At 50.7% G+C, this 24,607-nt stretch overlaps 2 protein-coding genes across 2 annotated transcripts; both read right to left on the bottom strand.

Moving 5' to 3' along the window:
- Positions 1 to 1,206: 1,206 nt before the first annotated feature.
- Positions 1,207 to 12,866, bottom strand: PQLC3 (PQ loop repeat containing 3). The gene is made up of 7 exons (XM_012648894.1): positions 12,678 to 12,866; positions 7,661 to 7,743; positions 7,521 to 7,590; positions 5,001 to 5,058; positions 4,033 to 4,153; positions 1,464 to 1,505; positions 1,207 to 1,280 (listed from the first exon to the last, which is right to left on the bottom strand). The coding sequence occupies exons 1-7, from the start codon at positions 12,818 to 12,820 to the stop codon at positions 1,207 to 1,209; spliced, it is 591 nt and encodes a 196-aa protein (XP_012504348.1). The 5' UTR covers positions 12,821 to 12,866.
- A 4,394-nt stretch (positions 12,867 to 17,260) lies between these two features.
- Positions 17,261 to 22,311, bottom strand: LOC105814027 (chromosome unknown open reading frame, human C2orf50). Its single transcript, XM_012648900.1, has 3 exons — positions 22,085 to 22,311; positions 18,844 to 18,883; positions 17,261 to 17,452 (listed from the first exon to the last, which is right to left on the bottom strand). The coding sequence occupies exons 1-3, from the start codon at positions 22,309 to 22,311 to the stop codon at positions 17,261 to 17,263; spliced, it is 459 nt and encodes a 152-aa protein (XP_012504354.1).
- Positions 22,312 to 24,607: the final 2,296 nt, after the last annotated feature.

The following is a 24,607-nucleotide window of genomic DNA, read 5'->3' as shown; positions in this document are numbered from 1 at the left end:
ACGGTAATTCTTATACTACATTTCTTAACAGAAAAACTCGCCCAAATGTCAAAGCGTATTTTATATTGAAGTAACCATGAAAATGTGACTCTTTTTTAAAAAAATAAAACCCCAAAACCTTAACAATGACTTAACTAACACTTTAAGGCCTGAAGACTCTCCCAATGAATAAGGTTTATGAGATTTAAGATATCTTTGTGTTTGTAAAACACATGTAAGATATTAGCTAAACTGTTTTTAAAAGGTTATCCCCAGATATACTAAATCTCAGGAACAGCTGTCACACATAAGAAATCAGAATTAGAATATTCTTGATCTTGTAAACTTAATTTTTAGTGTATAGGTTTGTTGTTTAGTTAGGGTTTGACTCTCCTTTCCATGCTGAGAATTCTTCAGGTCCTGTGGCGAAGACCCGGTCTGTCTTCTCTCCCATTCCCCACTTGATCAAAGTTTCCTCTTTGACCAGAACAATTTTAATCCTACAGTCAGAGCTGACAAAAAGTATTTGAGCCAAAGGTACAACCTCCAGGAAGAGACCAACAAATGCATCTCTCTGTTCTAAAGCAGTATTTCTCTATTAAATAATAATTAGCTTATTTAAGGGGTCTGTGTGCCGGGGACATTTTCCAATCTTCATAGGCGACACCATCTGTTCTAATCATTTCCCAAAGATGTATAACATATGCTCAATTTGGGAGTTGAAAGCCTAAGGAATTACTGAATTCTTTTTTAGCTAACCAAATTACTTTCTCCATCACAGCTTTTTCTTTAAAAAAAAACAAACAAAAAAAGCGAGAACATACAGTCAAAGGAGTATACCACTCCCCTGCTTTAAAAAGCCTTCAGAGGCTTCCTACTGTTTGTGCGCCGTTCTCTTAGGTGCTGGACGCTGGACTCTGGGCACTTTGGCCACTGCCAGCCTCACCCCGCCATCACGCTCCCCACACTCCCCCGCACCCTGGCCCTGCGGCATTCTCTCAGGGTCTCCAGGCCTGTGTCCTCTCTGCTAATGGCCACTCACGCTGCTCCTTGTAACAGTCCCCCGACCCTTTCCTGGGATTAAATCTCTACCCATTGTAAGATTTCACTCCTCTTCAAATTAATCTTCCCAGCTCCCTCAGACTAGGTCAGGTTCTCAGGTGCTCATCCTGCCATGCTCTTTCAAAACACATCTCACAGTACGATCCAGTCATTAACTGAGATCACTTAGGTCCAATTCCACTGCTGAAGTGGAAGCCCCACGCAGATAGGAATCCACTCTCGTGCATAGCCTGTCCCCCCTACAAGAAGTACATGCTTAAGAATAAAAATGTGACTGATGAAAACTAGGAATACATTGTTGCTGTCCTACTTCCGTCATCCATTACTGCAGAGTCCATCTATTAAACCCTAAGACAGTTTCCAAATGAAGAAGGCACAAACAGCACAAAACTCAAAAGTGGGAAGAAAAATATTTTGCTTACTTGTAAAATCATTGGTGGTCATTAAAGTCGTTACTATTCTTGCTGTAAAAGAAAATTTGCAGCAATAAATGACTTGCTTCTCAGACATTTTGGTGTTTAGCTATTGTCTTTCCCTTTTAATATGCCAATATATACTAAGTGTTGTTGATAGATTTTTGGTAGCACCTAAAACCAAATAGTACTATATTTCACAAACATCTACAAACCAGCCATGCATCCCAGCCTAGTGGTTTTCAAACTGCTCATAAGAGAAGCAGCAGTTCCTAGAAGGTACTTCGGTGCTGCCCAGGAAAGCCAGGGGTGGGGCTGAGCTGGCCTTCCATGGTCTGTGTGTGCCAACCCACCACTCCCCCACCCTCAAAAAGCAACTCTAATAAATCTCATTTACATAATGAGCTTCTGCGTGGTTTTATTTAAAGAAAGGCTCTCACTAGTTAAAAAACAATGTTTTAAATTCTACCCCTGTGTTTTATAGATAAGGAAACTGAGGCCAAGAAATTTTCCTAAGAGTCTAACTAGAACTGTTCAATTCATTTTTCTGGTATAGCCCTTCACTTAGCAAACATGTAGGAAATTGGGGTAACAGTTGAAACTGACACGCGTGGGCTACGTGAATTGGGAGTTAGAGAACACCACCTACCACCTGCAACTCAAGGCAGGCCTTGCCTAACCCAAAACCAATCCATCACACTCTCCCTCTGCCTAACATGTTTTGCATTTAGCGTATGTCAAAAGGCAGAGATCAAATCCTCTAAGATTTTTTGTTGCCAAATTTGATGACCCAAGGCTTTAGATGCAGACACCATGTCAATAGATGTTGATTAAGTCAGCAATTTAAATGAAGGACATTGATCTTAAGTCAAGGGAAAGAAGACTCCAGTTAGGAAGGTGGCCGACAAGGATTCTCACGTCCTAACAGCCATATATCCAATAAGGGGTTATTATCCAACATATAGAAGGATCTCAACTCAATAGTATGAAAGCAAGTGACCTCAGTACTGTACTGTTACTTAAATTTAAGAGAAAAAAGAAAAAGAAAACAAATGACCTGATTTAAAAGTGGACAAAAGATCTAAATAGACATTTCTCAAAAGAAGACATACAAATGGCCAACAAGTATATGATGAAATACTCAACATCACCAATCATCAGAGAAGTGCAAATTAAAACCACAATAAGATATCGTCTCACAGCTGTTAGAATGGCTGTTATCAAAAAGATGAAAGATAAATGTGGGAGAGGATGTGGAGAAAAGAGAACCCTTGCATGCTGTTGGGGGAATGTAAATCAGCACAGCCACTATGGAGAACAGTATGGGGGTGCCTCAAAAAATCAAAAATAGAATGACCAAGTGATCCAGCAATCCCACTATTGGGTATACATCCAAAGGAAATGGAATCAGTGTCTCGAAGAGGTACACCCATGTTTACGACAGCACTATTCACAATAGCCAAGATATGGAATCAACCCAGGTGTCCGTCAACAGGTGAACGGATAAACAAAGTGTGTGATATGTGCTCTTGTGTGTGTGTATATACACACTGTAACATTTTATTATTTTTATGTATTTTATTATTATTTTTTTTTGAGGCAGAGTCTCACTCCTTTGCCTGGGCTAGAGTGAGTGCCGTGGCGTCAGCCTAGCTCACAGCGACCTCAAACTCCTGGGCTCAAGCGATCCTCCTGCCTCAGCCTCCCGAGTAGCTGGGACTACAGGCATGCGCCACCATGCCCGGCTAATTTTTTTCTATATATTTTTAGTTGTCCGATTAATTTCTTTCTATTTTTAGTAGAGACGGGGTCTCGCTCTTGCTCAGGCTGGTTTCGAACTCCTGAGCTCAAACAATCCGCCCGCCTCGGCCTCCCAGAGTGCTAGGATTACAGGCGTGAGCCACCGTGCCCGGCAACATTTTAAAGCTACAAATAAAACTCAACAAGTCTTCATTTTCAGTAACTTTGGACATAAAGAACCAAACCAGCAACCCTGGATAGAGAAATTGGTCCTTTAAAATGCAGACGAATCATGATAAAGTAAAATATCTAAAACTAGTAAATCCAATTAATATGATAGCTCTGAATTCTTAAAATGTTTCTACCTATATATATGTGTGTTTTAGGCAGTTCTTGCAAGAACCCAAATGAACAGTGGAAATTCTAAAGTTAAGACCAAACGATGTGGCTGCAGAAAGTCTCTCCACTGCTGCAAATTATATTCATTCTTAAAAGCCAATGTATGATTTTCATCCTTTTAATCTGTTGTATCACAAAGGTTCACATTTTAAAAATAAATTAGGAGATTCAATATAATCAACCTCTTGATACTTTTCAAAGAAGGCAGGACTGATAATATTAGGCCTGATTTTTGCTTTCACTTTTTTTTTTCTTTTTTGGCATCTGGAATATGGATCTTGCAGAAAATGGAAGGCGGTCTGCATTAAATCAGCCTTGTAAATATGGATACACTTAGCTAGGAGGTTCTGCCTGAACAGCTAGGACTATGGCACTTCAAAACCAAGTTAACAGACTGCTAGGTAGACCCCTGGCGCTGGCATTTGCGTGTGGCTCTTACTTGCACAGGTGTAGGCGGAGAGGCTCCAGGTCAGCGCGCTCACAGCTCCTGAGTCTCTCGTCTTCCACAGACACTGGAGCTGCGCAAACTTACTGGCCGCGCTTATGAAAGTACATAAATTCTGTTTGCAGATAAAATGTGAGAAAGGCAAGAGTCTATTTGTTAAAAAAAAAAAGTACAAGAGCACCAGATACTCAAAGCATGCTTGAAGCCAAATTTTCTGGTCAAATAATAATCAATCTGCATAATACAAGGGTGGAACCTAAGTTTGGTGAAAAAGAACACAACAGTGAGATGTTTATTGTACCTCACAGATTCCACTGTGCGGTGGGTTACTCATGGGCGACAGCTAGTTTGAAGTTGGGAGTAAGAATCGCTGCCTGGCCACAGAGGCTTATCTACCCATACCCACGCCCCATAAAAAATAAATAGAAATGCTGCGTTTTATAGCTTGGGGAACACCATGCTGTTTGGAACGGACAAACTCCTAAACGCAAGCATCAGCCCTGAATTTCTGGCTCTTCGATTACAAGTCCGCACGGTGGCGGGCTCGGGCCCTCTGCCGCCTGGCAGAGTAAGATCTTCGCAGTCAGCCTGCAGCACCCTGCGCGCTGAGGAAAAAACGTCGGGGGCGGGGGGGTAAAGTCGGAAAGATAATGAGCATGAAGCCAACATGTAATTATCAGCCTAATAAGAAGCTCTTCAACTGACGCTCAGTTTTTCATTCTACAACGGTTAACTACCTTTCCAATCTGGTTCTCTATGGCCCCCAAAAAGAAAGTTTACAAAAACCGTTGCCCCACATTTAAACGAGAATGTTATCTTTTAATATTTGGATAGCACTGTACTTTCATTCCCATTATCCCTTAGTGTAGCTGAAAATTTAGCAGGTTTAACATTTGATGTAGAAAGTTCTCTCCAGGGCAGCTTGCTGCTTCTCACACGTCCTTTTCAAGGGTGATACTTACCATGGCCAGGTCTATGATCCACTTCTGCAGGGTGAGGATGAACCAAGAACACACCAGTCTTACCAAGTGCTAAGGGAGAAGCAGTGGGTCACCTGGCAGCGCCGCCACCCTCCCGTCTCACGCAAACAAACTAAGACCGCAGAGAGCTGCACATAGAAACCAAGCGTGGAACTGGGGGTGGTTCCGCTAGAACTTGTCAGATTTGGAAAAGACAAAAAGGGTTTCGAGTGAACACCTGCTCGGAGTTCAGAAGAACAAAGCAGATTATGGGAGAAAAATACAAAGACACCTGTGTGCATGGGCTGTTCCCTGGGACTGGGAACGTTCCTAAAGGTTTTGATGCCCGCTTAATCCCTCGCCAGGCAGCTGTCTCCAATTCACTGTCAAAAGCCAAGCACTTAAAAGGGAGGACCCACACACTACAAAGTAGGGATGTTCTGCAAAACTGGTGTGATGCAGACCTGTTCACTGATTCCCCCGTCCCACCAACTCCAGCCTAAAAATGACACAGCCAAGTGACGACTGAAGTGAGCGCTGGAGAGGACAGGCCAGGAGTCTCGGGACTGCCCTTGAACAAGTCACTTTCCATCTCTTGACCCTGGTTTGCTTATCTGTAAAATGGACTTAACATTTCTTGCCCTGTCTACTTCCTAAATGCCTACAGTCACATAATTGGGACTCAAGAGATTGCTGTTGTTATAGTTAATAACATTAATTAAGTGAAGGGACTGAAATATATGACGCCCTGTGCTAAGTCAGTAAAACTGAATACTAGCAGCCTGGTCAACGCCAGGAGGCAGCCTGAATCCAGCTGGATGAAATTCTGTTTTTAAAACACTCTCTAACTCAATTTTTTTAAGTTAGTTTTTGCGATTTTCTTTTTGCCCAATACTGTACCATCCCACCTCCTTCTATGTATTCGAAATATATATTTTACAAAATTTGACCGGCAGTAGGAGCTATTGAGATCCTCCAGAGGACTTCTTTGTAGGGTTGCCAGATTTGGCAAATAAAAATACAGACACCCAGTTAAATATGAGTTTCAGGTCAACAACAAATAATCTTTTAGTGTAAGTATATCCATGCAGTATTTGGGACATTCTTACACTTTATGAGATATTCGTTGTTATTACAGCAACACTACTTACTTGCTCTCCACAAGGTGCAGCTGACAGGAGGTTATAAACACCTGCTCACAGCACAGACTCGCCCTAAGCAGCCCAGCAGCTCTGTGAATAACTTACCATCAGCTCCCACATCTTACCTTCAGCCTCACCATTTGCACAGATAAGCTGTTGCATTTTATTTCAAAAGTAAATTACATAAGGCTTTTCGTCTTCAGAGTACTGTTTTCAAAAACCTTTAACCAGCTGGGAATAACCTTGAAGTGCTGAGGCGCAGCCCTCTTTCTGCAGCGGGAAACTGAGCCAGGGGAGCTTGTGGCTCAATGAAACCTCGGAGGGTCCCGCTGCACCCAAACCCAGCTCCCCGCTGCAGACACGGGCTGCAGAGCCCCCTTCTAGTAAACCCAGCATGACGGCCCTGTCATTTACTCAGCTTCTCTGTGTTCCCGGTACTTCTAGTTTTGCACAACTCTAAAGGTAGATGCTATTATCCCATCTTGCAGATCAGGGAACTGCGGCTCCGAGCGTGGGGGTGGTGCTGTCCTATCTGACTCTGGGCCAGCTGCTTCCCACCCCCACAACACACATCCCAGGACCCATGTCCCCAAGGGCCACATCCTCCCCTGAAGAGGGAGGAGGAATAAACAGCTCAGACCCTTTCACAGACGCAGCAGGATCGACTGCCTGCCCATCCTGCCCTGCCATTCAAAAAACTTCCCCGGCCTCCCAAGGAGCGTGCAGTTTAGTGAGAGAATAGTACGGAGTCTGTAATTTACAAAGTGCTGGAACAAAGCCTCGCCCTCCTACATGGGCGCCCCTCCAGCCTCCTGGCCACGAAAAACCCTGGGAACCCAAGGCTGCTGGGACCCCAAGGCTACGCCTCTGAACGACCGTCTGGACCAGGAACAGAACCCGCGCTGCGCTGCGGACCAGCCGCAGGAGCCCAGGCAGCCCTTGCCTGGCAGCAAGCGAGCTGGGTAACGGGCGCGTTGGCCGCACGGTGCTCAATGCCAGACACTCTCGTTATTATTACTTCAAGGTCTTTGGGGCTATTTTCAGAAAAGGAAAAAATATCTGAAATAAACTAGTACCGTTGTATAATGCTGCCCGAGCAGGGGCTGACAACTATACTCTAGCGTGTTCGGCAGTGCCATGCTAAGGCTGCATTCCAGGTGTGCTGTTGGCACAAGCCAGGCACCCTGGCTTTGACGGGTAGGCCGCGGCCAGGGACTGTGCCAAGGGCATCTCTGGTCTGTGTCGATACATCTGCATTTGGGATTCTTCTTTAGTTTAACCAAAACATACATATCTGGTAAGGGACCCTGCTTCCCGATGCATGTTATTAGCAAATAACACGCCCAAGCCCATTTCTGACTCTCCGATGCCGAAAGGATACACAGCGATGTAGGGTGCGGCCTGTTTCACGTTGCCGTTGAAGTGAAAGACGCAGAGCAGGAGGATGACGTCTGAAAGAGGAAGGCTCCAGTGAGCGGGGAGGGGAGGCGGGGCAGGCGGTGGGAATGGAAGGGATGTTACCTTGCGCGATGAGGATGGGGTACTCCAGGTAGGTCAGTGGCGGGTACCCGTAGTGACACTGGTACCGGAGGAACACCAGGAACCTGGGGGGAGGAGGACACAGGCTCTCACGGCCGCCCCACAACAGCCACCCAGATCCCAGGAGCCAGGTTCCTTTGCCAAATCCTGTGAGCGGTGGCTGGGAGCCCCACGTGTATGGATGGGACTCAATCTAGTAATCTGAGCTGGACACCGTGGCTCACGCCTGCAATACCAGCACTTCGGGAGGCTGAGGCAGGAGGATCACATGAGCCCAGGAGTTCGAGACCAGTCTGGACAACATAGTGAGGCTCCCTCTCTACAAAGAATTAAAAAATTAGCCAGGCAAGGTGGTGCACCCCTGTAGTCCCAGCTACTCAGGAGGATGAGACGGGAGGATCACGTGAGCCCAGGAGTTCGAGGCTGCTGTGAGCTATGATGACAGAGGGTGACAGAGGGAGACCCCATATCTAAAAAAAAATAATTAATTAAAAAATAAAGAAAGAAATAATCTGCATGATTTGGGGAACATCCAGAACTTTCTGGGAGCTGGGCCTGAGTGCGATATCCACGCTCTACTCAGTCCCTTCAGATGGTCATTTACAAAGGATGTTTACAGAAGGCACATCACTGACCCTCTGCAACACAAGGGACCCAGGTCCGCCTGTCTCCAAAGACAGGTGGTTGCCCGGCCCTGACCTGCTGCGCCTCAGCAGTTGCGCACACGTGCCCATCGCCCTGAGAAGCTGCAGAGGTGCACGGGATCTGAGGGGCTGGATCCACGCCTGGATGGGAGGGTCGAGACCGTGTGTTCCAGTCAGAATGCCACCTGGTGCTGCGTGCTGCCTTCCAGAAGTGCTGCCCCGTCCAGGAGAGGGCAGGTGGGAAGGGCTTGGAGACCCACCCTCAATCCCTCTAAGGGACGCGTGGCTCTGTGAGGGCCCCACCCTCCTCGGGAGAAGAGGCCAAACCTCCTGCCACCCAGCTCACACCCTGGCCCTGTCTCCTCCCTCAGGACCTGAGTCCCTGCTGTCCCCTGGGTTGCCTGTGTCTGTCCCACCACCCAGCAGTGCAGCTGCCCGACTGGTGTGTTCAGTCCAGACCACGGGGACAGGAAGGAAGGGAGCCCACACCACGAGCTTCAACCCACACTCGGGCCCCAGGGTCTCACTCCCTAAGCTGGGAAGGGGTCATGGAAAACCGGCTTCATCAAAGAGCTTGTGCCTCCCCCATCCTGCTCTGACAGTGTGCAACTCCCGGCTCAGCTGGGGGCTGGGAAGGGGGTGTTACAGGAGCGGGGGATGGGCCCAGGTGTCATCCAGAGCATGTGGGTCTCCCCAGGCCTGGGTGCCTGTGTGACTAGCAGGACCCCCGAGGCCTGGCTGCCCGGCTCTCCCAGCTTCAGGGACAAGCAGGTACCTGGCTCAGCCCCACCTGGCCCCCCTGAGCAGCCCCTTCTGGTACCTGTGAGAGCGAGCCCAGGGGGCTGGGGAGGCTGCATCCCACCTGAAAGGACATCAGTCTTGCTAGCCAAATAACAGAAAAATGAGCTCTCTCTCTGACAGACACCCTGTGGGGCTCTGTTTTCATAACATCTAAAAGGAGCCCAGCAAACAGAAAGGAAATGTAAACTGTTTTCTTTTGCGATCACTAGACCTGTATAGACTAAGACTGCCCTTTTAGAATCTGCTTTTATAGCCGCCCGGAGTTCCCAGGAAATTCCCAATCAGACAGCAGGGGGGACAAACGTCAGGCCTCAGATCCTGCCCCAAATCATATCTTTCTGCCATCAGCCTGCCACTAAGAAGAGGAGGAACAGATACCACTGTTTGCAGCGCCCTGTTAATTTGGCTTCAGCCATAAATCATCTTTCACTCCCCCCCCTTTTTATTTTTTTACAATTCCTAAATAAAAGGTCTGAGTAACCAGCTTTCTGCGCCAACACACTGTTCCTCTTCCTCTTTCCTGTTGGCCCTTTCTCCGCCTAGGAAAAAGTAAATAAACTTCTATCCTAATCTTTGTCCAGAGAGATCTTTCTCGAAACCCGCGTGCACCAGCTCTCCACCCACCACCACGCGCTCTGCGGCGCCGCAGCTCAGCAGGCCGTGGACGTGAGAAAAGGCCACGGGGCCTCACCATCCACGCACCCGCGCTGTGCACGCGCCTCCCGGACACAGCCTGGGGCCAGAGAACCCGGCAGTGTCCGAGCTGCGCTCCCCTTCAACAGCACGCACGCTGGCCTCCGCATCTTACAGTTTACTTGGGGAAACTGAGGCCCAAAGAAGCCAAGACCATACAAGAACTCGGCGAAAAGACGAAGAGCACGGATTTCCTGACACCAGCCTGGGTGCGGCCGTCACCCTCCTTGTCGTCTATCCCGGCTTGGCAGCACCCGAACTTCCCACGGCTCCTGCAGCGTCTTTATTTTTCAATGTTTCTTTTAATCGAAAAGTAATAGCTAAAATGCTCATTATAACAAAATCAGGCCACACGGTCATCTGACACCAGCCCCACTAGCTTGTGTATATTCCCTGTCTGCCCCGTGGACGCATTTGAGCTTTCGGCCTCAACACACACACAGCCACCCAGACGCAGGGAGGCAGGTAGCCTGAGAGTGAGGGGCAGAGCTGGAGTTGAACTCTGGACTTTTCCAGAGGATTCTTACCCAGAGGCCAACGCTCTACTGCCTAGAACTAAACCGGGGGAGGTGAGGGGGTACCTGCGCTCTGGAGGAGTGCCCGTGTAGCCACTTCACACCCACCCACACTAAAATTCTCTGCTGTCACTAAGACACAGTTCATGCTCCAAGTGACCCAATGCTCTCAAAAATGGGCTTTCGGAGCCAGTTTGCTCAGATTAGATCCAAAGAGGGTCCATGCCCTCCAGGTGACTGATGGTGACCGCCTTGGGGCTTCTTCGGCTTAAACTCTGGCTGTCCCCCCACCATCTGGTCAGGGGTCCTCCAGGCAGGCAGGCCCCTGGGGAGTCAGGTGAACACTGCACCCACCCCACCTGGGCCTCCCCAGGGAAGGCTGGGGAAGTTGCTGGACAGGGCAGGGAGAAGGGGAAGAGTGGGTGAGAGGGCCGGGACTGCTGAGCTCACCAGCCTGCTCGGGTTCCTACGGTCTGGGATAAAAGCAACACTTACCTGCTGAGGCAGTAGTGAGGAGTGAGAAAGGTCATGCGCACCATGGCAGAGTAAGTCAGAGGGAGTGCTCAGGAAACGGGAACCACTATAATCAATTGCTGGGGAGGTGGAGATAAAACCTACTGGAACTCAGTGGTGGAGCCAGATTGCTTCCAGCTGGCCTTTTGGGAAAGGCTGGCCTTGCAGCTGGGCCCTGACCCAGCCAAGCCACTCACAGAAGTCTGCGTGCCCAGCCCTGGCGCACGAGGCGGCCGTGCGTGACCATGACCAGCAGCAAGCCCCACAGACAGCCCACCCGCCTTGCGCTCTCATTCCACTGCCAGAGATTACCTGGGAGGCTTTATCTGCATAAGGCAACCTTGCCCCACAGGGGAGTTCCACCCCTCGCCTTCCCGCCACCTCCCCCAGAGCTCGGAGGAGCTTTTTCCCAGGCCAGTGTTTTGGCATCCACTCGTTTCCCCTGAAAATCATTTATTACTCCTGTAAAGAAAAATAAAAATCTCAGGGATTCCCCCGGCCCCCAACTCCTTACGCACAGGGAGGGTCAGGCCTGGGGCTGAGTCATGCAACACCCACTTCCACATGGACAGCTGCTATTAACATTATGCCTCAGCCAGATCCGCAGGAAAAATAAAGGCCTCGGGCATCTCGGACTGCCCGCCCCTGCAGATGATGGGTGAGGAAATTCTTTGCTGGCCGCCCATGAACAAGGGCAGCAGATTGTGACTTCAGGTCTGCAGGCTACTCTAGCTCCTAAAGCTAAAGCCTGTTGGATTCCACACTAACAATGCTGACTATGAGTTCAGCTTCCCAGGTGCAGAACAGAGAAAAGACGAGATCAAACATTCCTCCACCTGCCCAGGTCACCTACATAACTGATTCTTCCTTCACTCCCTTCTCCTCAAATAGGCACCTTAACTCATGTAAAATGTGGATTTCCCGGGCACCAATTAGAGCCTCACAAGAACTATCACCTGCCTCACTGCCCGCCCCTTTCCTCCTTTTCCTTCTGTATCCAAATCCCTCTTCAGGGGGCACAGGCCACCGGTACATCCTCAAACTTCAGCTTAACAAGCCTCTGTTGGTTAAGACCTTTGCCTCGGTCACACTTCGCTGCTGCCTACACCGCCATCCCCCTCCCCTCTGAAGAGGGTAGTTAAGCCTCAACCCCCTGGCCCTTCTTTGAGTGTTACGTTTGCAGGAACTTGTAGCCTCTTTTCCTATTCATCTGTCCCCTGCCAGCCGTTCGTTCCAGTGGCAGAGAGAGCAGAAGGGAACCTTTCCCTCCCCCCACACCTGCATTCCCAGGCTTCCCAACCAGGTTCACACCTCTGCTTTCCAGGCTCAGGTCTGTATCCCGGAGCCAGCGCGCCCACTCCGGATTTCCCACGGACAAACTGGCACCTGGAGTCCCCTGGGCTCCTCCCTGCCTGTCTGACTCCTGCCCTAATCCCGCCTCCTCCTCTCCCTCCAAAGATCACCCCATCGTCTGAGTCTTTAGAGATCTTAGTTCAAACTCTTGTTTTACCGGTGAGGAAATCGAGGCCAGAGAAAGTTAATGGTGCGGCGCGGGCTTAGGGATGCTGTGTGTGAGAGCCTGATTCTGCTAGGACTCAGTTTTCCCATCTGTACAATGGGCGTGCGCAGTCAATGCAAATCACGGCAGGCACAGCAAGGAGCAGGCGAGGAGGGTGGGGAGGAGGGTGGGGAAGTCCTGACCAGCGCGGCGCCGAGGCTCCCGAGTTAACCCGGGGCTGCCCGGCTGCAGCTCGGAGCTCCGGGGTCGTCCCGCCCTTCTTAGAGCTCTCGCAGGGGGCAGAGGTAGGGCGGAAGGGGCAGCCTCGGCCTTACCCCGCCAGCTCCAGCAGCAAACTCGGGAGGCTAACGCCCCGCGCGCTGCGCGCCGCCAGCACGGCGGAGATCTGCGGCAGCTTGAGCGCGGCGCACACGGCCAGCGTGCTCCAGTTGCAGAAGCGCAGCAGCGCGGCCTCCATGGCGCGGGGCGGGGGCGCAGGACACGGGGTCCCCTCGCGGCGCCGAGGGCCGTTCAGTCCTCAGCCGCCCGGCTCGACCCAACCCTTCCGCCTGCTTCGCGCGCCGCCAGGGCCCGCCCGACCTGGACCCGCCCCGCCCCTGAACTCGCCCCGCCCCCAGATTCGCCCCGCCTCCGAGCCCACCTCGCCCCGCCCAGCCCGCTGCTGACTCACTTTCCGCGCTCTCCCGACTCGCGGTTAGGAGTCTCCTGGAGACTCCCCGCCGGCCCCGCTTTCCCGCGGGCTAGGTGGCACCCTGAAGGGGAGTGGACATTTCTACCATTTTTTCACCCCAACAAGCTGTTTTTCTCTAAGCACTTCAGGAATTAAAACTTAGCGGGACGCGCAGCGCCCCCGTCGTGTGCGTGCTCGCGTGCGCAGACGGCGACGGGCCTGGGGAGACCGCGGGACCCGGGGACGCTGGGACGGGGGAGCGGCGGAGCCGGGGAAGGGACCCTCCCTGCCTCCTTCCCCGGGATCGGGCCGCCAGAGTGACGCCTTTTCTTGGGGAGGTACAGCAGACTTCCGGTAACCAGGGAAGGCCACTTGGACGTGGCCCTCCGAGCCAGCCTCCGGAAATCGCGTTTGTATTGGGGCCGGATCGTGAAGCTAAGAAAGTCACAAAAATGCGATGCTGGAGTCTGCGGGCGCTGGCTCTGCGCTGTCAGCCTCGGCCCGTCGCTGGCTCTGGGCTATTAGCCTCAGATGGGCGGGTCTTGCTCTTGCACAGGCAGGTCTGGAACTCCTAACCTCAAGCGATCCTCCCACCTCGGCCTCCCAGAGTGCTAGACTTTCTTCATTTTAAAATGGGGAAAACCATCCCCAACTCAGAAGGTGATTGAGAGGCGTAGAGTAGGTGCTCAATAGACATAGTTATTCCCCACCAGGTGCAGACTTGCAAACCGTTTTGGGGATTTGTGAACACTGACTTTTGGGGGTGGGTGGTCCTAGGTGGAGTCATGTTTGGGCCCTGTGGGAAGGTGTTTGGGTCCAAGCCCCCATACCCCAGCTGGGACATCCCAGCAGCATGCTGGCCCTGCGGCCCAGATGATCTCCTCAAAACAGCTGATCTTCAAGGCTCCTCTGGATCTTCAGGAGGTCGGGGAGTGTGGATGGGGAGAGTTCTGCAGTGCACAGCCCCCGGAAGGTCTCTCCAGCACAAGACAGTGCCCCGTATTGGAGACCTCTGCCTCGTCCTCGCCTACACGGCTGCACTGGGCACAGCCCGCTACATGAGCCTGACCCTGTGTGGCCACAGCTGAGCAGAGCGTGGCTGAAGCTGGCCTCACCTTCAGGAGGGGCTTGCAATTGAGCAATGACTGACCGCATTACCCCTTCCACCCCCGCTACTCTCTTCAGCAGGGGAGAGTAAACTCAGGAGTCATTGGTAGTGGCCATGTCCCTCACCTTAATTTTTTCTTAAATTCCTAAACCTATAGAAAGGTTGCAAGACTAGCACCAGGAACACTCATGTACTCTTCACCTAGATGAATCGATTATTGATATTTTTATCCACATTAGTTTTGTCTCTATTTACACACCATGTAAGTTTTTTGTTAAGCCATTTGCGAGTGTGTGATAGATGGCATGTCGCTTTGCTAGACACCTCCGCACACACCTCCTAAGAACAAGGGTCTCTTCTACAGAACCGCAATGTAACCGCCCCACTCTGCGCTTTATCACTGACACAGTGCTATTCTCTTAGATTTTGTCCATGTCATCTAATATTTAGTCTGCAAAGTGTCCTTCGTGGCTGCTTTTGCTTTGACCCAGGAGCCGATCAAAGATCATAGTCTGAACCATCTTTTATCTGAGTCACTTCCTCAGCCTTCCTCTGTCTTTTATGGCATTGACATTTTCGAAAAATCAAGGCCAGCTATTTGGCAGAATGTCCCTCAATTTGGATTTTTCTAAAATTTTTTCCTTAATTCACTGTGATTTTTTTTTCTTTATAGCAGGAATGACCCCTGGGTGCAGTGCTCCTGGGGGTGCGGGCGTTGGCCGCCGTGCATCCCGTGGAGAGGCACTCGTGTCACCTGTCCTGTTATTGGTGAGGGTAAGTTTAATAATTCGGTTAAGGGGGCATCTTCTAGACTTCAGCATTTACTGTTCTCTAAGAATCTTTCTCCTGATGTTTTTAATGTTTTTTATTGATTCTTGCCTAAATCAGTTATTGCCCTGATAGTCATGAAATGGCGATTTTTCTGTTATTGTTTATTCTGTATTCTTCAATAGAAAAGAGGTTTTCATCGGTATTTCAAATATGTAAAAAATTATTGGTATGAACTCATGGATTCTTGGTTATTATTGCTGTTGTTATTTGGTGAGTTTGTGGGTGCTGGCTGTGGGGCGGCTGTCACGGGTATGATCAGGGATGGGCTACTACTGTCCTTCATTTTGATGCTCATATTGTCCCACATTCAGGTTGGCCCCTACATCCCTTTACATTTCCTCAGATGCTCCAGGCTCACGTTGCACGTTCTGTGGATGAAGATCATTATTTTTGTCATGGGGAAGCGGAGACTCGGGTCCTGCCCAGGCAGAGGTGCTCGGAGAAGCCGTGATAGTGGAGATAGCGTCCTTCCAGCTTCACTGTGGCTCTCAGCGCCTTGCTCTGTGGCCAGGGCCCTGCTTTCCAGTTCTCCATTCTGAACTTGCCTGCTCATTTCTTGCTGTGCTCTCAGTGAAGAACTGGCCTTCCTCTCCCTCTTCCCACCAGCCACTCCCCCGCACAGGCGCCTCCGTCTAATTGAGTGTCTGCCTAGAGGGTGCAGAGACTGAGCCCTGAGACAGTCCAGCTCTCACCAGGAAACCGCCTCCAGGCTGCCGGTCATCTGTGAACCGCCTTTGAGGTGGTGCCAGACCATTGACCAGGTGCAGCGGTAACTTAAAATGACCGTGGGGACCAGCCATGCTGTCCAGCACCTCCTTGCCATTCCTGCATACCCCTCACACCAAGACCCCTTTTTAAGCCCCTGTCCTCAACCTGAAACTTTGAAATGGTTTCTTCGAGGCACGGGCCTTGGCCATTTCCCCACTGCTAGCTCTAGAATAAAGTCACTTTCTTTTTACCACACCTCGTCCTTGTTATTGGCTTTTACAAGTGGCGAATGGCAGAGCCTGTGGCCGGTTACAATTCCAGTCCCTTCCTGGAGCCCTGTTGCTCCCTGGCCCGTGGGCTCCGAGCTCTTCTGTGTCCTTATTGATAATGCTGCTCTGCTTTGCTAGTGCTGACGCTGCAGGCTCGGTGCCCACTTCCCCAGGGCTCGGGCCTGGAGGCCTCTTTTGTTCTGGCCCAAACATGGTGAGAGGCTGGCATCAGGACTTTAGTGTAGATGCCCTCTGTCCCGATTCCTGGGGCTCCCACTGGGTGAGATGGGTTAGAAGCAGGCATCCTCTTGAAAAGAAGGCAGATGTGGCAGGGAGCAGAGGGCAGGTGGGGCGGGTGTGAGGCAGGGTCTACCATGATGACAGCACGCACAGGGGGCATGGCCACATGGGTTGGCTGCAGGGTGCATGCAGAAGGCTTCAGTGTGCTTGCATGATTCGGTGGGGCCCTTATGCTCTGGTGATGTGCCACGGGAAGAACATGTCCCAGGGGCTGTGGGTCCAAGAGAATGCAAGACATTTGGGAAAGACTCAGATCCAACCTGAAATGTAGAGCCAAGTCTAGCCAAGCCCAGCCAAGGTCAGCCGCCCTCCAGCTCCATGCAGACCTGTGAGCAAGAATGGAGTGGTTGTTACACAGCACTGTTGCAGCTGACTAGTACACTCTGTGAAAGAGCCAGCACTGCCCAAATGCTCAGAGAAGAGACTCCTGGAGCTGGTGATGTCCTTTAGAATCTGTCTCCTTCTCCCCTCCCCCCATTGCATGGCCATGGAGCCTGAGGCCTGGCAAGGGGACTGTGGCATGGAGGTCAGAGGTGAGGTGGATCCTGGCCCTTCAGAGGCTGTGTGACCCTGAGCAGACCGAACAAAGAATTTGGCTTTTTTCCAAACCTCAAATGGTGACCATCCTACCCACGAAGGAGACGATATGGGTGCAGTGCCCAGCACAGAGTTTGTGTTTATCTGTCACACCATCTGTAATTACGTGGCCATGCTTCTAGGAGTGGCAGAACAGGCGCCCTCCCTGGCCCTCCTACCCTGCCCCCTGGGCAGGTAGCGAAGCACTGGATGACCCCCCCCCCGAGTCTGCGCAGGCTAGACCCCCTGCAGCCGTGTTCAACCTTGACTTCTCCTGCACCTCCTGCTCCCACACTCTGCCTCAGATGCAAATAATTCTTTTCTCTGGCTGCCTTGTGCGGGATGGTAACTGAGTGCCGTCGTGGGCCAGGCCAGCCCAGAGCCTCCACCCTGCACACACCCACCTGGGGAAGGCTGGCCGAGCCCCCCTCACTCCTAGACGGGCTGCAGCTCATCTTCCAGCTTCTTCTTCCGGGCCCCTTCCACGAAGAAGAAGTCCATGCCAATGAGCGTCTTCCCCAGCGGCGTGTCCACCCTGCTGCCCACGACCCGGTTTGTGGAATTGGGGACCGTGTCCGAAAAGAAGGGTACATAGTCCGGCAGCTTCTCAGGCTCCTTCTTATTGCCCTGAGGAGAAGGGACAGTTCAGGTCATGTGCTGTACGGAAAAAAGGAGAGCCCCGCGTGCTACAGGGGACCCTCAGGAGGAGGAGGACAGCAGAGAGTGGATGGCCTCTCTGTTTGAAGTGCCTCTGGGGCTTCGATCCTGGTTGGGATCTGGGTCCCCTGAGAGTGACCTGACTCCGCAGCCCTTGCTGGGGTTATCCCTCCTCTTCCTCAATCCCCGGGTGCCTCCCAGAGCCCTTGACTTTTATGCTGTGACCTGCAGTGACCGAGGGAGGGACCTTGCCTTATTCCTCTTTCTAGCCCCATGTCCTAAGATGCTGCTTCACATGTGGTGGGAGGCCATAGGTTCCGATTTGGTTTTTGGTTTTTTGTAAATTTTTACTTAAAGTGTAATATTCATACACAAAAGTGCACAAATCATAACTACAGCTTAACAGATTTTCACAGAGTGAACAGGACTGTGTAACCCCACCCACATCAGGAAATATGGTCGGCCCATCTCACCTCCTTTCCATCCCTCAGATGTTATCTCTGCGCCTGCGCCAACCTGATCTTCACCTCTGACGCTGGGCATCAGTTTTTCCTGGGCTAGAACTTTATAGTAGTGGTTTCTTTCTCTCAACATTATGTTTGTGAGACTCATTCACATTTTGTGTGTGGTTGCAGTTCACTCGTTCTCAGTGCTGTACGACATTCCACGGTGTGAATCGTGTGAGTAGTCCACAAGTTATTTACCTACACTACTGTTGGGCACATTTGCGTTGATTTCACCTTTTGGCTGTCATGAGCATCTAGGTACATGACTTTTGGTGACCTCTGTAACCGATGGACGAATGAGTGAATATATCAATGAAAAATAATCTGATGAGTGGAGATACAATCCTTACTCTTCCTGCCCTGTTTAGGGTTCACTTTGTGCTACCCTGTGTCTAACAAAGTGGCATGACCAGTCCAAACATGAGCTCCTGGCTTCCACCTGGGAAAGTCCACGCCAAGGTGGCCCCACCCTGTGGGTGCGGTGCAGACCCGAGTGGTCATGTTGCTGTAACTCAGCCCCTGGCGGGGAGAGACGCTTACAGTCTACAAGCCCAGACCAGAAGCTCGGTGCAAGATTTCAGGTCTCACAAGCTAAATTTTCCCTCCCAGGTTACAGTGAGCTATGATCATGCCCCTGTACTGCAGCCTGGGCAGCAGAGCAAGAACCTGTCTCTGAAGAGAGAGACGGAGGGAAGGAGAGAGAGAGAGAAAGGTCAGTGTGGGGTGAGCAACAAGGCTGGCGAGGTAGGCAGGGTTAGATCACAGGAAGCTTTGTAAGCCACTTTGTTAGCTGAGTAAAGAAAAAAGAAATATTCAAACTGCAAGTACGTTTGACAAGAACATATTTCACCTTACCATGGGGTCATAGTCTTTCAGGAAACTCCAGTTCTCAGCCCTGGAAAGGAAGAACATGTTGGCAGTGCGAATTCTCTCCGAGACAGTTTTGCAAATCACTTTCGCTGTATGGAGTCAATGCAACTACGTATCACCTGGAAGAACTAAAGAGCTTTTAAGTGAAATGAATGCCAAGTGTCAACCACTACTTACATGCATTCTACAAAATGGACAAACATTTCAATGGCTTTTCCTCGAGTGGCAACTATGATGCCGGAGGATGTTGCCGGCGGCTTAAGGAGAACAATGGCTACAATCTCGACGACGACGCCTCTGTGCATTTTCAGAAGGCTACCTTAGGAGAGCTCAAGCATTTTGTGAAGAAAAACCAGTTTCCATGTCCTCAAGCCTCTGTAACCTTCCAGCCTGGGTGACAGAGGAAGGTGGGGGAGGAGTGGGAAGATGGAGGGTGACCTCGACGAGGATGGCATTACCTGCACTGGTAGTTTAATTTTTATTTGACTCTATTTTTAAAAAGTCAAGCAATTCTACAAGACATCATAAAAACAGCCATCTCTGCCTCCATCCTCACAGCCCCTGAGCCCCACATCCTACAGTCAAACCGTGTCCAGCCTTTCAACTGTTTCTTCAGGCCTTTTGTGTCCATGTTTTGAAATAATATGCTTATACTGATGTTTCTTAATTTTTTAAAAATTTAAATTTATCTATTGACTTCCTATTCTGGGAGATGATGAGTAAGCATTCTTACCCCGATTTTCTCTCTCATTCTTCCAAATAATTATATTATAGATCTTGGTTAAATGGCTATTTATAGTGTATATCCCATGGTTATGTAAATGTTCTTCACTGATAAACTAAAGAGTACAATATGATTCCAGTTCCTTTATTATACAACTTAGTATATTTTCTTTTCTATTTTGAGACAAGGTCTTGCTCTGTTGCCCAGGCTAGAGTGCAGCGGTGTCATCATTGCTCACTGCAACCTTGAACTCCTGGGCTCAAGCCATCCTTCTACCTCAGCCTCCTGCGTAGCTGGGACTACAGGTATGAGCCACCACACCTGGCTAATTTTTCTTTTCTTTTCTTTTTTTTTTTTAGGTCTCACTCTTGCTCAGGCTGGTCTCGAACTCCTGACTTCAAGTGATCCTCCTGCGTCAGCCTCCCAGAGTAGGATTACAGGTGTGATCCAAGGAGCCCGGCCTCCTCATGGTCTTTATGCCTCTCTGCACCCTGGGCTGTCTTCTCTGGCATCTCCTGGCTGCGTCTCTGCCCGTCTAGTAAATGTTGCAAGTTCTGTTCTGTCCTTGCCTCTTCTGATCCATCATATTCTTCCAGGGAAAGCTCATTCCTATCGATAGGGTCAATGCCCACCTTTTTCTTTTTTAAATTGAGAAATAATTCACATACTGTAAGATTCACCTTTCGAAGTGTACAATTCAATGGTTTTTAGTATATTCACAGAGTTGTGCAGCCATCATCACTATCTGATTCCAGAACATATTCATCACCCCCCATCCCCTTGTATCCATTTAGCAGTCACTGCCACTTTACCTTCCCCTCAACTCCCGGGAACCCCAAATCTACTTTCCGTCTGTACAGGTTTTCAGTGTCCAACTCCTGACTCTCACATTCAACTGCCTCCTAGCCAACTCCATTCGGATGTGGTTAAGGCATTTAAAACTCACCAGAACTCAGCACCTTCATCGTTTATCTTCTCTTCCCCATTAATTATGCAAGGTGGAGATCCCTGGCACCCTTCATTCCTTCCTCACCTTTCTTCCCACATCTACTCAGTTTGCAGATACTTTCTGCCATCCTACAGGCTGTCCTCTGTTAATTCTTCTCTTTGCTGTGCAGAAGTTTTTCACATGCAGAAGAATGGAATTGGACCCTTTTCTTATACCACACACAAAAATCAACTCAAAAACATAGGAGAAAGCTTCATGACATTGGTCTTGCCAATGATTTCATGGATATGACACCGAAAGCACAGGCAACAAAAGCAAAAATTGACAAATGAGATTATATTAAACTAAAAAACTTCTGCAGAGCAAAGGAAACAATCAACAGAGTGAAGAGGCAACCTATGGAATGGAAGAAAATATTTATAAACCAATATCTGATTAGGGGTTAATTGCCAAAATATGTAAGGGGCTCCTATAACTTAATAGCATAAAACCAAATAACCCAGTTGAAAAAATGGGTTAAGAACTTGAAGGGACATTTCTCCAAAGAAGACATGTGAATAGCCAACAGGTATATGTAAAGATGCTCAATGTCACTTATCATCAGGGAAATGCAAATCAAAACCACAATGAGATGTCACCTCGCACCTATTAGAATGGCTGTTATAAAAAACCAAAACAAAATAAAAGACAACCAATGAGTGTTGGCAAGGATGTGGAGAAACTGGAACCCTTGTACACTTTTGATGGGAATGCAAAATGGTGCAGCTGCTATGGAAAACAGTATGGAGGTTCCTCAATAAATTAAAAATAGAGCTACCATATAATTTGGCAATCCCACCTCCGCGTATTTATCCAAAAGAATATTACCATCAGGATCTCAAAGAGATCTCTGCATTCCCATGTTCATTATAGCACTATTTATGTTAATAGTAGCCCAAATGTGGAAGCAACCTACATATCTGACAAATGAATGGATAAAGGAAATGTACTGTACACATATAACGTAATAGTATTCAGCCTTAAAAGGAAGGAAATTCTGCAATAGGATAAAACATGGCTGCACCTAGAGGACATTATGCTAAGCAAAAGAAGCCAGACATGGAAAGACAAATACTGTGTGAAGTACCTAAAATAGTCAAATTCATGGAAGCAAAGAATAGAGTGGCGGTTGCCAGGGGCTGTCACCCAGATTGGGAGACAGCTTCCTGCGGGGACCTCCCCTGGCTGCGAGAGCTTCAGGTGTAGCGATTGCTCTAAACTGAGGGGGGCAGTTAGAATGAGCGAGGTGGGCTGGTCTGGCCCAGGCTGTCTGGCTGGGCCTCCCCCTTCCTCCCACATCCTAGGCTCAGGTCTGGCCCTGGGCCGGCACATCCCCCTGCCCCTACATGCTCTCTGTCCCTTGGCCTGGATCATTTTCCCACCGTCTCCCTTTCTCCAGAGCTTCCTAGACCTGCAGTCAGGCTGAGGGAGCAGGGAGAAGGGGGCAGGGACCCAGCAGGTCTGTGCCAGAACAGAGTCTGAGTCTGTCCCAGGAGGGCAGGGCAGGGACTCACCAGCGTTGCAGGCCCCGCTGCTCCGCCTCCAGCAGCTCCTTCCACAGCTGGTCCCGCTGCGCGCCCTCCGCTACCTGTGCCTTTGCCTTTGGGGCCTGGGGGGCTGGGCAGCCACCCACAAGACCCCTGCCCGCCGCAGGGCCACTCTGCACAACCGGCCTGGTGTGGGGCAGCCGGTACCCACCTGATGTGGTTCTCTGGAGCTCAGGGGTGGGGTGGCTCCCCATGGATGTGAGTGTGTGTGTGTCTGTCTGTCTGTGGCAGAGAAAGAGAGAGAGAGCACGAGAGCACTCACCAGCCCCTGAGCTTCACCTCTCCTGGGACACCTCCTCCATCCCCACCCCTGTGCAGCCTGGGCAGGGGTCCTCCTCACTGCCCCCGGAGCCCCCAAGCTCAGAGTGGCCGATGGGGACTGGGGCCCTGCAGGCTGGGGAGGGCATTTGAGGCCAGCTGTGTCTTAAACTCTTGCCTGTGTTGACTGTTGACTGTTGTCCTGGGAACAGCTTCTAAGGGTGCCAGGAAGGGGCCGGGCCCTGTGTGTTTGTGTGTGTGACATCCAAACCCTCAGGGTGGGGTGCAGAGAGTTCCTGAGGGGGTGCCATGGCCCGCTCAGCAGCGCCCCCCACCCCAGGCAGGAGGCCTCAACACAGCGCGGGGGGGGGGGGGTGGGGGGGGGCAGCAAAGTCCGGACTCCAGGGCATCCCGGGCAGGCCCAGCACCGCCCTCCCCAGCCCACTTGACCTGCCCCGTCAGGCATGCAAGGGGGAGACATAGCCCTGCTCTGCCCCCTCGTGGACGCTGCGAGGCACACATGACATGGGGGCTGGAGGGTGCTCTGGCATTGCAGGACAGTGTGATGCTGCCTGCTTTTCTTCTGGAACGGTGGCAGGGGTTATAAGTATGTGTCAGGTGAGGGAAAATTAGTGAACATATGTTATTATTAGTACCTGTTCTCTCTGTAACCCTGAGAGTTTACAGAGCACGGCCTCTCCCGTCTGGCTCAGCCAACCTGGCACATGCACACTCTTGATGAGCATCACTCTGCCCCGGGCGCCCTCTGCTTCCGGTTCTCTGGGCTTCCTGCTAGTCCCTGCGCATGTTGCCAGATACATGGCTCCTTCCGCGAAGCTCTCCTGTGGGCCGATTCAGCTGGGCGTGATGCTCCCTATCTTTGTATGGCTGGGAAAAGAGACACGTGAACAACCAAGTACAGACAAAGCCATGCTAAATAGATGCCCAGAGGCACAGGCACCGGCTCATCTAAGGAACCGCTGAGCTTGCACCGTGGCACCTGTGTGCCTTGCCTGGCTCTGCAGCAAGAAGTTGGGACTTCACTGGTGACAAGGATTTGCCAGATGAGAAAACTGGGGACGCTGCAAAAGCTTGGGTGCAAGAGAAAGCCTGGTATTTGGGGAGAAGTGGGGAGAGGAGGCAAGGGCTGGGGCACAAGGGCACGTGGGGCCAGGCCCCAGGGGTGTTTTGGACCTTGTCCTGCACACAGTGGGGAGGCACTGATGGGCTGCAAGCGCCAAGGGAGCTGCGGGGTACCGAAGCATCAGAAAGGGACACAGGCTTGGGCAGGGTGCAGATGCGGAGGAGACCGGGCTGAGGGCCAGGCCAGAAGGAGTGGCCAGCTTCATCTCTCGGCACCTGCCAAAGGGGAAGAGGCTGAGTGGTGCGATCTTCTGGGACAACATTGGTCTAAAATCAGAGCTGCGGGCCTGGGTCTCTTTGTCTCGCCACTGTCCCTCCTCCCGCAGTGGGGATGAGACAGGCTGGCATCTAGTGACTCTTACATTTTCCTGGCAAAGGTGCGCAGCCAGGAGAGCAGCTGGGATGGCCACAGTGTGCCGGGGCCCCAGGACAGGCTTTTCTGAGTGGCACTCAGAGGTATCTGTGCCCCCAGCAGGTGAGGACAGGTCCCCACCATGCCCAAGGAGTGGCAGCTCTAACAAGGGTCCCATGAGTGTGTTTAGAGAGGGCAGTGCCTGCTACCCTGCAAGAGGCAGTGTGTCCTTGATCCTGTGTGTCCTGGGAGGCCTTCCAGGCCCACCGCAGGCTGTGGCGCTGAGCAGCTAGGAGCAGCCATGTGGTTTGCTCAGACACCTCTGCCCAGGTCCCCTGACCACAGGCTCCAGAGACAGAGACGAGGGTAAGTGACTAGCAAGGGCATCCACGATGGGTCCTCCTAACCGGCCAAATTCCTGATGTATGTAGACGATGAATATTTCCATGGAGGTTGGCTTTTATAAATTAAGGGCTAATTTAAAAACCACTTCAGACTGATGGCTGATAAAGGGATGGATTGATACATGACAAAGCAAATGTAATAAGATGTTAACGTAGACTCTAGGTGATGGGTATATGGGCATTTGCTCTACCATTCATTCAACTTGTCTGGGTGTTTGAAAATTTCCAAAATAAAATGTTGGATGAAAAAAGATTTCACCTGCTGGTCCAGGCCAGTCACCTCCCAGTCTCTTTTCCCATGTCACTGTGCCTGGTAAAGCACCCAAAAATCAC

This window comes from Propithecus coquereli, unplaced genomic scaffold (assembly GCF_000956105.1).
Source record: "Propithecus coquereli isolate 6110/MARCELLA unplaced genomic scaffold, Pcoq_1.0 Scaffold298, whole genome shotgun sequence".
Classification (NCBI taxonomy): Eukaryota; Metazoa; Chordata; class Mammalia; order Primates; family Indriidae; genus Propithecus; species Propithecus coquereli.
Note: the sequence above shows the minus strand (reverse complement) of the source record. Positions and strands in the feature narration are given on the sequence as shown.

Coding starts and splice junctions, on each gene's coding strand:
- PQLC3 (XM_012648894.1), bottom strand. CDS start 12,820: ATGGAGGCCGCGCTGCTGCGCTTCTGCAACTGGAGCACGCTGGCCGTG. Junction 7,744..12,677: donor TTGCTGCTGGAGCTGGCGGG/GTAAGGCCGAGG, acceptor TCCTCCCCCCAG/GTTCCTGGTGTTCCTCCGGT. Junction 5,059..7,520: donor GCCGCACCCTACATCGCTGT/GTATCCTTTCGG, acceptor GCACTTGGTAAG/ACTGGTGTGTTCTTGGTTCA.
- LOC105814027 (XM_012648900.1), bottom strand. CDS start 22,311: ATGGGGAGCCACCCCACCCCTGAGCTCCAGAGAACCACATCAGGTGGG. Junction 18,884..22,084: donor CAGCGGGGCCTGCAACGCTG/GTGAGTCCCTGC, acceptor CTTCCTTTCCAG/GGCTGAGAACTGGAGTTTCC. Junction 17,453..18,843: donor TGAAAGACTATGACCCCATG/GTAAGGTGAAAT, acceptor CCTTCTCCTCAG/GGCAATAAGAAGGAGCCTGA.